Raw genomic sequence first — 13,283 nt, forward strand, 5'->3', positions numbered from 1 at the left:
AAGTGGTGAAAATTGAAAGACTGAGCTAATAACACAAAATCTAACTCCAAATACCCAAGTCTAGCCAAAGCACTAATACCTAACAACTAATACAAGGATAAAGCAGTGGATCTTACTAGACAGCCGAAAAGTCGATACCAGTTACATATTTCACTACGAACCAAACAAGCTATCATTATCTGACTGCTCGCTCTCTTCTCGCTGCTCTGGCAATTCAGACCCCGGCTCGATCACTTCCAACTCAACCGGGTGGGACAGTATTTCAGTTGTCGCTTGTCTGAGTCTCAGCCGCTTAGGCAAAGCCCCGGGAAAGCCTTGTCCCCACAAACCAACGTTGCTCGATTCTCCCTGGGTAGTCCCAGGTTCTGTAGGGGATACGGAAGAAGAATCAGGCTCAGTGGGGTCAATTGGCGAAGGTGGCTGGGCAATGGATGAGCGTCGTTCTGAAGATGGGCCAGCTTGAGATTCTTCCCAAAGTTGCATCGCAGCCTCGTCCATTTCAACATCTTCGCCTCCAGCAGAAGAGCCCTCTCCTTGAGCAGCAAAAGAACTATCCTCTTGAGTAGGCTCGTCGTCTGAAACCTCGGGCTCGCTTCGTGGCTTACTCTCGGGAACATCGCGAGGACTGACCTTGGGCAGCGCACCGGGATCCATTGGGTCGTTCTTACGACCAAATAGAGTACCTAGGAGCTGGGCCCAAGTCGGTGGTTCCTCTGTCTGTATACCTACAGCAACATGTTAGTCAGAGACTGGAGGTACACATGCCAATGCTTACCACTCTTGATGAGATCCTCGATATGTTTCTTCTGCAGAGGGGTGTCTCCAAGAAGATACTGAGAAGACCCAGTTGTGAAAGTCCGACGAGAGTCCGCTAGATCCTGGAACGTGACGGTGAAGTTCTCACCAAAGCCAGGGAAACTGTAGACTTGATCTTCGGATGTGTCCATGCTTTCAGTCATGTCTGGGGCCAGAGTTGTGGTTTCAGGCTGGACCTCGCGATGCACTTCTCGTTGAACTCTGGACAAATCGGATGAAATAGGTGATACCGGAGGCGTAGCAACCCGTACCGAGATCCGTGACTCCTTGGCGGATTCTGGTGCCAGGGGTGAAGGAACAGGCTCGTAGAATCGTCCGGATCTTATGTTCTCAGCTGTTGACTCGCTTTGCAGATGAAGCGGCCAACGGTTAATGTCCCAAAACCGTGGTGCTTTGCCTCTGCGATCAGGATGAGCAAAGGACCAGACTGGCTCACGTCGAAGAGGGGATCGAGTCCGCAGCCCCTTTTCATCCACGCCGCGATCAATACGGTTTGGCAACAGCATACTCTTGTTCTCATAAGCCTCGCGGAGAATTTCCTTTCGAACGGCATCAACAGAAATCCTGTAATTGTCGTCCTGACCTCCGTAAGTGATTTCGGGATACCCATTCTCACCAAAATCATGTTCGTGATGGCATACACGCATGATTTCCGCGTAGTCTGGCTGGGTGAAAGAATGGTCCTCTATGTCGGGTTTGTTGGGGTTATACTCGCGCATATCTGGTCGTGTTCTAGTATTTGATTCCCATTCGTCCACCATTGTGTCGAGAAAATGGCGGTTGCGATTTTGCTCTTCGGGTGTAAGCTGCCTCCTGTATGTCTCCATCCTCGCTCGAAGGTCCTTTATTGTCTTTCCAAGTCGGAAGCAGAGTCGTTGGAAGAACCTGTGGTTTCTAGGCATATCTCTATCGCTATCCTCTCGGCCACTCGCAGTCCCAAGCCCTAACCAACTGCGGAGGTTCTGGATCTTGGGAAGACCAAACATGTAATTACCAAGATCTTCCGACTCTGGGACGCTGACGTTTGTTGAGATGGTCATAATTTCATCTTCGTCGTCACTGCCACCGCTATCATCGCTGTCGTCACCATCATCATCGTCACCATCGCCGGGTTGACCTCCCCTAGTCGCTTTAACACCTTGCATGTATGCGTCCAGGTCATCATCAGTGTCGAGCCACCGAACACGTTGCTCAGGATGAAGGTCAGGTACAGGACATGATACACTGTTGTCCTCATTCAATCTAATCTGTTAGAAGATGGCTCCTACTATGAGTTGAATATAGGGGACTTACTGAATCACTCCCCTTCTGTCAAGATGCTCCAGCTCTTCCAAGGCCTCCTCATTAGCGAATCTCCAGCGCTTCACTGGGCCATCACATACTTCATTGAGTGACACCATGAAACTAGTAAAGTCGTAAGAGCCAGAACTAGCTGAGCCCCGTGGATACATGATTTCCCGAACTCTCTGTTCGAATATGGTAGAGAGAGGACTGATGCCAATATGGTTGATCTCTGGATCGATAGTGTTGGAATGGATGGATTCCGTGCCCAATAATCGCAAAAAGTCTTCCTCCAAGGGACGGATATGAGCCAAATCCTGTGAGCCAGGCACGAAGTCTTCCCCTTTGAAGTCCAACTCAGTTTCATCCCAAGGCCTGCCCGAGAGTCCCTCAAATATCATTCGCGTCATATCGACCAGGAAGGGTCGTGGTGCTCGTTCGTCTTGTAGGAATATCCGCCTGAGCAGGGTTTCGCATCTCTTCAGCAACTCCAGAGTCTTCTTCATGTCATGGTCCAGAAAATCGTAAACGAAAGGACCCAACCAGTTCTTGGGCAAATCCATGATGGGCTTCTGGCGCTCCTCCCATTGTTTGTGACCGTAGCATTGTTTGACGGCATACGCATCCCCCCATTCTTTCCAGAAACGCTCTGCTTCGAGGTACCATCTATGAGCCACAGTGTAGCTGAAAGGGTCGCGAGACTCCTCTTCAGGAAATTCTGCTACTTGTATAGTAGGGAAAAGGACACCTGCGTCTGGCTTCTCTGGAATTTTAGGTGGCGGCAGAATGAGTGTGCGGAAAATGTTGCAGACCGCAAGATTCTCAGAATTGTCCAGTTGGTTCAGGGTCTGTTGGAGGGCTGCTCGTTGACTCCCACGAAGCGTGGCAAACGCCTGAAGAGCACTTTGGCTGAAGTTGCTTCGCTGAGATTCCGACTTGAACTTGGCTTCGGATGCTCTGATCAGGCTGTCGGTTGTTGCAATGTCCGAAAAGACGCACTTCTCAAAAGCATTGTTCTCGATCTGGGCCAGCTCATGACGGGAAGATCGGGAATGGGGTGCAGATTCCCAGAAGTTGGAGGTTTCGGATGCATAAAGGTCGATGTACCTCTCGAGATCATCGCCAGGCAACTCGTAGTGAATATCAATGGCTGGTCGAACCTCGTTGAGGAGCAATCTGCGCTCGCCCAATTCGCTTTGTGGCTTCTCGACCGTGGCCTCGACACCAGGAATGGGTGGCAGCCTCTTACTATATTTTGGCCACACATTATCGAATTTGAGGTTCAGCTTGGGCTTCCCGTAGTGATACTGCTCAAACAGCCAGTGTGTATGAAGCATATCAATAGCTTCATGGAGTTCTGCACCCCATTCTTCACCCTGCCAATTATGGAGTAGGTATGAGAAGTACTCAGTCAGCTCTGCAACCTTTTGGCCCCAATTCAGAGTCCGATCGATGTCTTCATCGGCAAGGAAGTTTATCGCACGATGGAGTAGGATCTCCGGCGGCTCAATCTTCCATCCCTTGTAGGGATATAGATTAAAGTCGTACTTTGGACCACCGCGTGCTTCATTATAGTCTTTCAGCCAAGCTATACTCTCTTCCTGGCGAGTCTGTTCACGTCCGGACTCTTCAACTGCCGGTTGGTTACTGCCTTGATCCACAGGTACCGTTCGAGTACTAATCGTGAAACCGGGTATCAAAGGCCTTTGGGTAGGGGCAGACTGGTCTTCCAGATCACCTGCAGGTCCAGCAGGCTCAGAAACCTCAATAGGGTTAGGTGGAATATCACTCGGAGGGCCGGCGGTTTCTGGATCTGCCTGAGTGGAACTTGGTTCGATTCGAGCCCAACGCACCACTCGGCCTTCGGAGCGTGATGTAGTACGAACTCGCCCGGGCAAGGTGAGGGTGCTAGCCAAGTTTGCTTGAGAGGTTCCTTATAAAAGTTAACAGGAAGAATGTATCATAATCCGTATGTTACTTACGCCGTGAAGATTCGCCGGCCTGCTCGTTTTGAGTCTCAGGCAAGGCCTCCTGCTGTGCTCGATGTAGTGACTGTGGTGGCCGACGACGTGGCCCGACCCCTAATCCAGCTCTCTTTCTGCCGCTCACTAAGTCTTGGGCATATGGTTAGTATATGGAATGCCCTTGAACGAGATTGTTTCATACCATCACGGAGCTTTTTGAGGCCTAGATGGGGATATCTACTGTCAAATAACTTTGTGACAGCAATCAGGCAACTGGACGATCCCTCCATGAAGCCATCAAGTCTTCGACCCAACACCAAGCGCTTCAGTGTAGCTGCAAACTCATTATAGCTCTTGTTTTCTAAAAAGCGATTGTATGATCGTTGGGCTTCAGGTGGGAGGCGCTCGAAGTCGAAGCGGAAAGTCAGGATAATTATTTCTGAGGCATATAAGTATGTCTAACGCACAAAATCTGAAACCTGCCTTACCCAAGAGGTCCTGGATTCTGTCTGATCGACGAGCCAGCGGTGGGCTACTCGCCGAAGCTGGCGCATCTTCCGAAGGGGGATTACCAGCCAGGTTCAGCCCGGGGATACGAGAAGGGCTTCCCTCATCCATAGGCTCCTCCATGATGAGTTGGTAGTAACTTAATCACGGTATCAGACTCAAAAAGCTATCAGACAAGTGAACAATGAGTGTGAAGGAGGTGGTGAGCTTCCAGGCCGGGTTGAAGAAAAGAAAAAAGGAAACCATAGGAAATGGGAGATGGAATGAAATGAAAGAAGAAGAGTCTATCTACTCTTCTTTCACCAAGTCAATACAAGCATTGACAGTTCCATACTCTGCCTAGAATGAACAAAGGAATGCATTCAGGGACGGGCAGCATGGGCATTGACATATTCTATCATCTCATTCACAGTAAGTCCAACAAAGAAGTCGGCACGCCCGCTCCGCATTGAGCACAGAACTCCCGCCCAGGGAAGCGAAAAATACACCCACTAGGACAGAATTGTGTCGGAGATGTAATCACGCTGGGGGCTTAAAATGGAGTGAATGGTGGGCAATCTGTTGTTTCTTTGTTTGTCAACGTGACGCCACAATCCAAGATGGTCCCAATGCCAACCCGTAAAGGAGACAAAGAAATGAGCCGAATTTGGTACAATTGAGATTTTATGCTGGCATAGAAAAACATACAGAATGGTTTGAGACAGTCAAGTCTGAACAACCCTTCTTCCATTGCTGCTCTCCTGTCTGTAGCAAAGCAATTGCGCAACTATGGCTAGCAAAAATGGCGTGAACACCAAGAAGGATTCCGGGAGACGGATTCGCCGGCAAACAGAAGGAACAACAATTGCCTCTAGGCTTGGACAGCGTCCGGGCAGATCTCCAGCGAATCGTGAGATCAACCTCAGACTCAGACGAAGCCAGCGACTTCAAAGTATGCGACCAGAGCTGCTCTCAGCACCGCCTCCCACGGTAGAAGAAGAAGGAGAAGGAAAAGCAGCAGCAGCGGAAGACTATTCTGCGCAAAGTCAAGGGGAACAGACGGCAGCATCGACTAGTTCGCCTGATACATCTGCACAAAAATCCTCTGCTCATCATGAGCCCTCTAGGGCCCGAAGACCAATTCCTCCAGATTGGAAACCACCGTTGGCCATTGGTGAATCTCTTGGGGATAATCTGAGTCGCCTGGAAGAAGCAGAGCGGTCAGTTCTTCAGTGGGAAGCTATTGTCGAAAATGCTCAGATAACTCAGCCGTTAGCAGACTTATCTGGTCTCGAACAACAACTGCACAAAGCCAGACAAATATTCTCACAGATGAAAGATACCGATGAAAATTTGATGCCTGTGTAAGTCAGCCCCGCGAAGGGCTATGGTGACATATGTGCTGATTTTCCAGTGATGAGCTAGAGACAACCAAACGACAACGGATTCAACAACGAACAAGTCTATTAAAAGCATCACTCGAGAGAAGTGAGTGTCCAGTTGGCGACATCAACATTCGCGCTGCAATTCAGGCGTATGAGTCTGAGCGTATTAAGTGCTGGGACAAGTGGACGCTTCTGTATGCTGGTAACGTTGTAGACTTCTGTCCCTCATACGAGTCTTTTACCCTTGATCGAGACGAGAGGCTTGATCGGTATCACAGCATGTACGGGGATGGCTGGCTCTGGTATGAGGCACCCTTGGCGCCAAACGGTAACTACCAACCTGAGCAGTTAATGGCCGCCACTTGGGCCCAGCCTTCCGGGTCCTGGGGCGTCCTGGCGGACTACCATGCTCATGCGTGGTCTATACACATGGGCTTCCAGCGTGTGAAGGGATTTCACAGCCGCTTTGCCACAAGGCTGAATGATCCTAAGCGTAAGGATACTGGAAAGGTCCTTCCATATGAAACGAGAATGAGAGAACGTGGCACGCCTGAGAAAGGCACGTGCTTCGTCGAAGATGACAATACGGCGCCCCGAGTATGCTTCTTTATGCAGCTCGACAGTGGCGCCACTCATCCTTCTCTGCACAAGACCGATATAGCCTATCTGGCTATCGACAGCAAGACGTACCCAGCACAAACTCACACAACAGTAGTAACTGCAAGTTCAACCACGGTTGCGGCGTTGTATGAAATACGCGTTGACATCTGCCGACACAATGGGGAGTCACTTGTGGGTGAAGAGCCAGTCTTCCCAAACGCTCGTCGACAAGTTGGTGGGATCGTACCAGTCATGGTATTAGTTGACTCAACAGAGGACCAAAGCAAACCATTGGGCGAATGGTATAAAGAGGCATTGAAGAATGGCGAGGATGTTTCTGAGGAGGCTATCGCCGCACGTTATAAGGGTCAGGATGAATGCCGCCTGTCTGGAATGCTTCCTTTTCAAGTGTGCTACTTCTCTGGAGCTCCTGGAGCACCAACCTTCTGGTTCGGAGAAGACCGGCGCGATGTACTCGGAGCGGATCGCATGCCAGGTCATCAACGATGGGAACGGCATAAGGAACCCTATATCGTAGAGCGTCCGGCCGAGTTCGAGGATTTGGATCGCCCAACGGTAATATTTGAACACCAAGGCAATGGCATAAGGCTTCTTGACAGGGACTCTAAGGAAGACAAGAGCACAAGCATATTGAGCATTGAAAGACAAGTGGCCTTGAAAGCAGGGGCAACACCGCAGAAGAGAGCCTTGCCAGGTAAGGACAGCTCTATCAAGTCAGCATCAGTAAAGAGGAGGAAGAGGCAGTAATTTATAAACTAGGTAGATGTGCTGCACTATTGATTTTGCGAAAACAAGTAGGTTGTGTTCGAGAGTTGGTGAGCCTTGATATGGAGTTTCAGCAACAGCCATATTGCGCTGGATTTTTTTTTTTTTTTTTTTCAAGAATGAGATTTATGATGGTGAGAATGAGCATTTCTCGAGTCCATGTGAAAAATGATAGATCGAGGTTGTAGTACCGAAGATGGAACTCGAGATATCTTGATGGGTCTCCAGCCACAAGTGGCTCCTACATCCATGCCGATCCTGATCTACGACAGCGGGGATAAACAGGGCTTATTCCCGCCCGCCACGATCTCTGATAGAAAGTCAATGCTTGGCAGGAATGAAAGCATTTGTCCATTGATTGATATAGTGAATATCAACATTTATTAGAGAAACTCATGTCGTATTAGGTGGAGAATGTTGCATATATTTCGGTACAATATCTTGTAAGACGTTAGTCAATCAATACCTAGCGAAAACGAGACTCGGTTACACGCAGGTAATATTCATCCATGAAAAGAATGGAACTAGCGATCACATGGATATGATGGCCCAATCCAATGACAGCATCTTCATACTGTACCTTTCTACTAAGCGGGTGCTGCAGCAACGACCGCGCAGCTTAAGAGCATTAAGGGTTGGTCAACGAGCTAATTAAGAATAACTCTGTTAAGCCAAGACATTGTCTATATCGATGTCTTAGTCGATCAATATCGAATATCCAAGTATCTACAGTAGTTAGTTACCGTTGATATACATATACGAATATCATTCATTTCGCTCTCATAATCACCGCCTCCACATATTGTCTGGGCAGTCAGCCTTAAGTCTTCAAGACTGCCTTACCGCGTGAGATGGATGAATTGCCATCAAATGTTCTGATTTGGCAGAGGCGCTTTTGAATGCTGACAGGACCCTGAACCTGGTAAATTGATTACACGTCCAAAAGGGAAGAGGAAAGGCAAGCGCTTAGCATTAGGGCCTTTTACACACAGGTTGGGGGGTTTATTGTTTCGGTGAAAAAGCAATACTTCTGCCACTTATTTTTTTCTTTGACGTTTCTCTCGTTTCGTTTCCGCGAAGACCGCTGAGAGGGTTGCATCTTTCAGCTTCAGCTCCGATTTCCTTCCTTTTACCTGCATAAACTCCACTCTGCACTCCACGTTTAGGCTGAGCCTCCAGTGTCTTCCATCCCATCCCATCCCATGCCATTCCATTTCTCTTTGGATCAGATTCTTCTTCCATTCTTCTGCTGCAAGCACTTCTGCTTATTGACCTGCTTCTTCCGGCTTCTGGTCCGATTCGAAGCTTGAACAACCCCTCCTCCCTGCCTCTTCGGACGTCATCCTGGCTGGTGATGCTCTCGTCATTCTCAACAACATAGCGTCTTCCAATAATCTTCAACTCACTGCGCTTCGAATTATTGACCTAAGCGCTGCTTGTTGCCCCCACCTAACTAGATTTTGGCAACATTGACGCATTCCTCATAGACACCCACACTCTGTGAATACCTTAGTCCAACACCTCCAGCACTGGAGAGAGTAATACGATATCCTTGCTTTAGTGGGAGCTGAAGGCTGTAGCCTAGGACCCAACACGAGCAACCGCCTTCTGTCTTTCGCACGCAGCTACTGGTCTCGTCGCCAAGGCTCCATAAGCTTTCCCCTCCACCAAACTACCTACAATCGACGCCTAGCAACTCTTGGATTCATGAACACCACTACTTCGCCAATTTCCCGGCATTTACGCTCAATTCTGGCATCGCAACTCTCTACATATTCTGGCTCTGGCGTAGTCCGACGTTTTCGTCGCCATCGGGGCTCAGCCAGCCGCCCCCTCCGCTCCCGATCCCGCTTCATCGCCGTCATCTCCCCCCACTCGACACCGCTGCTCTAGGTACCGTTCCTCACTAGGATACTCGGCTCACAGGGCCTCACAAACCTTAAGTCTGACGCTGCATCAACAAACACACGATCATGTCGGGCCCTGCGAGCGTGAGGGTCTCGGGTCCTCCAAACAGTAGCTTTCTTGTGGGCTATCCTGGTATCTCTGCGACTCTGGTACGTCAATTTCAGCTTCAGCTCGTCTTTGCTTACGCCCTCATCCTTACCTCACCAGTTCAAGTGCGCCGGACCTTGTTATGCTGACATTGCTGGTTTCTGTAGCCGCGCATCGAAGGGAAAGTCGAAATTCGCCCTGGCCAGGGTTTTTCCATGCCCGTACCTGTCTCCCTCGTTCGAATATGTCTTCAGCGCCGAGAAACAATACATCCCGATGCCGATAGCATTGCGAAACGACATCTAGGCGCCCCCCGCCGCGAGACCACGGATCTGGTCGGAAAAGAGCAGCTTCTCTTTCGCTGCTCATCGGGAAAGGAGGCTGAGAGGATCATTGCCATGGATCTACCGTTCGTTCTGTTTATTCCTTTTGGTCGCGGCGGCGAAGAATCGAATCGGCGTATACCTCCAGCGTCCCTCCAACTACCCAGCCGAACCGCCGAAACATACTACGAACTCGTCGTTACTGTTCAGCAAGGCCACAGCAACCAGTACAAGTACACCTTTCCCATACCTTTACAACGCTATGATACACTTTCCACATTTGGAATGTATAACAAGCCCGAATCCAAATTGGTCACCAACGATAATATCGTACACCTCGGCATCAATCTACCACGGTGGAGCTACGGCCCCAAGGATCCCATCACAGTATATATCAAACTGTCGCCAAACCTCGACTGGTTAAGTAAAGCCAAACGTGTCACAATTGAAAAGATTACCTTGACTGTCGAGGAGGAAATCACATTCAACCCAGAAGGTGATGAACCTACGAAGAAGATCAACAGGGTCTCGAAACAGACCCAACCAGTTAAGACAAAGATGCCAGAGGCGGGTTACGCCACGAATATCGGGCTGGATTTTCCATCCAAGGATCTGAGAGATCCAGACGGTGTTGTCAGGCGGGGGAAGCCTCAATTTCCTCTTTACGAAGTCACATCATTTACCACGACTTCTACCCTTTACAAAATCGAGTTCTACTTGGTTATTAAGGTATGCGCCCTTTGGGTTTCCATGCCTCGTCTGCGCTAACAGTCCAAGGTCAATCTTAGTGGTGCTCGAGATGTAATGATACGACAGCCGATTGTCATCTGCCCCTTAGATCAACAGGCCTGTAAGGAAGAGATGGATGCTATAGAACAGGCGGCCAAAGACGCCTCTCACGTCGATCCGGCCAACCCGATGCTTCCAGCGCCGACTGTTATTCTTGCCAACGACCGCGATTCATTACGAGCATTGGGCCTATGCATGGTTGGAGGCCAGAAGAAGCCATTCATTGAATGATAAACTAGGCGATCCAGGGATGGTTTTCAAGAACCTTTTTGCCAGGCGCCACGCTCACCCGAAGATGGCAGGACGCCGTTGCGCCAACGAGCCGCAACTGAAGCCGCGTCGGGAGTATGTCTCCCATGCCAGATCTAGCATAACGGCACACCGGTAGAGAAACAGGTCGCACGACGGCATAAGAAAGGACCTGGCAATAACGGAACTGAGCTATCGAGGTTTCCCTCCAGTTGAAGTATACCCAGGGGTGTTTGCATTTTGGGGAAACTGGCGAAGAAGGGATAGGGCTCTTTTACTAACGGGCATAGTTCATGGCGTTCCGGGGGCGCTTCGGTGAAGGGAATGAGCACAGGCAGTGGGCAAGTGCACGATGTAAATGTTCTACACGTTGTAGTGATATGAATGAAATATAGTGAATCTTATGAAGCCATGAGTCTTACGGGCTGGTCTAGCGTATGAGTAGAGTTAGTTCACAACCACAGCATGAGGAGCTAAAGTCGGCCTAAAGGAGAGCGTACTGAGGGAAACACTTTCGAAAGACATTTGCAAACAATAGAAGGTCATTGTATTCGAGATTTCAATAGAAGACTTATTGGAGACTGCAGAGAGGTTTGACCTGAAGCATGATCCCAAGCAGCACATTGTCTAGATCCTCAATTACGTAGCCAATAAGAACAAATTAAAATATAAAACATTTGAGCGACGACAGAAATAACAAAAATTGAATCGCTATTTTGCTAACTGGAGGGTTCGAACCTCCGCGGTTTCCCACTGCGGGTTTGGTTTCTGACGAGAACCTAAACACAGCGCCTTAACCACTCGGCCAAGTTAGCGATGATGATTCGTTGGTTGTTAGAAACGGCAGCGCTGCCAGAGTATATACCACCACAATTTCGGTGGGGTCAGAAAATATTATCATCAGAGCTCATAGCTTTGCATAAAATTATCTTTCAACATCAGTTCACGCCAGTCGGCCAAATATTATTCTCGACGCCTACGAAGCACTTCCCGACAGTATTTCACGCGATTTCGATATCATCTGAAGCTTAGGAAAGCTCTTTCGCCATATAATCGCCATGCCTTTTGACGATGACGATAATCCCAATACCTTAGCACAACCAGCCAAAGGCACCAGTGGTGCTGCTGCAGAAGATATTGATGATGACGCGCCGGACGTTAAGCTCTTCCTATCCATGTTCGACAAGAATGGTGTATCAAGCAAAGCTATTCGTAAGGGCGAGAAGGACTTCGAGTCACATGGCACCCGCGCACAGGATAGTCTTCTCGAAGCCAGTCGCTCTGTCTTGGATAATGTTTTAGGCTACACAAGGATACACCGCGAAGATTCATGGATTCGAGGATGGTGTTTTCCCGACTGGTGGTCCAAGGTAGAGGAAGCTGGTGAGAAGGAGGGCTTATGGCTACGTGACAGAGTTGTCATGGTTGAGCATGAGCGCGGAACATGGCAGAAAGATATTGGACGGGCGGTACCTGCACACAAGGAGCGCTTGGGTACGGGGAAACTCTGGCTTTTGCCTGAGGAGGCTATTTTCCTCATCGAGAGAGGGACCATGGATCTCTGGTGGCCAAATTTACAACTGGAGGACATCCTACCCGACGCTGATGGAAAACCGAAGACGGATATGGGACCTGACAACTATGATGTCGGACTGCCATTGAGTCTTGAGGCGGCATACTCACTTTTTATCGGAAACGAGGGTGAGAGGGGCAAAATCACATTACCACAATACCAAGTTTACTCGCATCTGAAGCGAGCAGGCTTCTACGTGCTACGGGCGCCACCATACGAGGCGCCAACATCCACACCCCAGTCCAAGACTCTATGGCAATGGCTATTCTCATTCTTCAGCTCAGAATCGCAACCAAAGCGAAACCCACATGGACCTCTTGTTCAGCCAGGTCTTTATCGCGCTTATAGGCCCATCTACGATCAACTTGCCATCCTTCCCCGCCACAAGCCACTGCCCACACCTCCCGTGGTTCATCCTCCCCAAGATCCTTGGCGGGTTTTCTTTCACGTATGGAAATCAGGTGGCCCGCCGTTCTCGAAAAAGAACCCACCACCGCCTGACTTCCGCTTTGCGGTGGTTGACGCAAGCGATACGTGCGTTCCAACTCTCGAGCAAATCGAAGCTCTTCTAGAATCTACACCTTACGACCCGCCCAATGAGGCTTGGAAGGGCCCTGGAGGACGGATGTATCAGCGACTAAAGCACGGACACCGCAACGTGCTGGTAGCGATTGTGGATCGCGGCCTCGTCAACTTTATGAGATTTGGCGAGGGGGCATTTGGAGAGGAAAGACTGTTCGAGAGATTTGATAATAAGGGCGGCCAGAGAGGTGGGCCAAAGACAGGTCGTGGTGGAGGCAGAGGACGCGGTCGGGGTAGAGGCCGTGGTCGAGGACGGGGGAGGTGATGTCAGCTACAATGAAAAAATGAATGCAACGACATTGAATGACTTGACTTCAAATTCTGATCGTGCTACTATGTTTGCAACGGATCATGCAGATGAGCTTACTGTGTCAGATTTTCTCATGATGCTATAGTAAGAGCTATCTCGTTGTTCGACATGCTATTGACAGACTAAGTTACCTGTCGCAATCAA

The 13,283-nt window shown here is 49.5% G+C and overlaps 4 protein-coding genes and 1 non-coding gene across 5 annotated transcripts; 3 read left to right on the forward strand and 2 right to left on the reverse strand.

Moving 5' to 3' along the window:
• Positions 1-153: 153 nt before the first annotated feature.
• J7337_000399 (uncharacterized protein) lies at positions 154-4,691 on the reverse strand (the record flags this gene model as incomplete). The annotated part of the gene is made up of 6 exons (XM_044818154.1): positions 154-725; positions 776-2,058; positions 2,110-4,030; positions 4,080-4,205; positions 4,264-4,500; positions 4,550-4,691. 6 exons carry the CDS (start codon positions 4,689-4,691, stop codon positions 154-156), a joined length of 4,281 nt encoding a protein of 1,426 aa, XP_044685856.1.
• Positions 4,692-5,336: 645 nt separating this feature from the next.
• On the forward strand, positions 5,337-7,300 carry J7337_000400 (uncharacterized protein; the record flags this gene model as incomplete). Its single annotated transcript, XM_044818155.1, has 2 exons — positions 5,337-5,911; positions 5,962-7,300. 2 exons carry the CDS (start codon positions 5,337-5,339, stop codon positions 7,298-7,300), a joined length of 1,914 nt encoding a protein of 637 aa, XP_044685857.1.
• A 1,991-nt stretch (positions 7,301-9,291) lies between these two features.
• On the forward strand, positions 9,292-10,656 carry J7337_000401 (uncharacterized protein; the record flags this gene model as incomplete). The annotated part of the gene is made up of 3 exons (XM_044818156.1): positions 9,292-9,375; positions 9,481-10,365; positions 10,408-10,656. The coding sequence occupies 3 exons, from the start codon at positions 9,292-9,294 to the stop codon at positions 10,654-10,656; spliced, it is 1,218 nt and encodes a 405-aa protein (XP_044685858.1).
• A 735-nt stretch (positions 10,657-11,391) lies between these two features.
• J7337_000402 lies at positions 11,392-11,489 on the reverse strand. The gene has a single exon. It is a non-coding gene; the product is annotated as a tRNA-Leu (tRNA).
• A 243-nt stretch (positions 11,490-11,732) lies between these two features.
• J7337_000403 (uncharacterized protein) lies at positions 11,733-13,094 on the forward strand (the record flags this gene model as incomplete). The annotated part of the gene is made up of 1 exon (XM_044818157.1): positions 11,733-13,094. One exon carries the CDS (start codon positions 11,733-11,735, stop codon positions 13,092-13,094), a length of 1,362 nt encoding a protein of 453 aa, XP_044685859.1.
• Positions 13,095-13,283: the final 189 nt, after the last annotated feature.

The sequence above is a fragment of the Fusarium musae genome, chromosome 1 (genome assembly GCF_019915245.1).
Source record: "Fusarium musae strain F31 chromosome 1, whole genome shotgun sequence".
NCBI lineage: Eukaryota > Fungi > Ascomycota > Sordariomycetes > Hypocreales > Nectriaceae > Fusarium > Fusarium musae.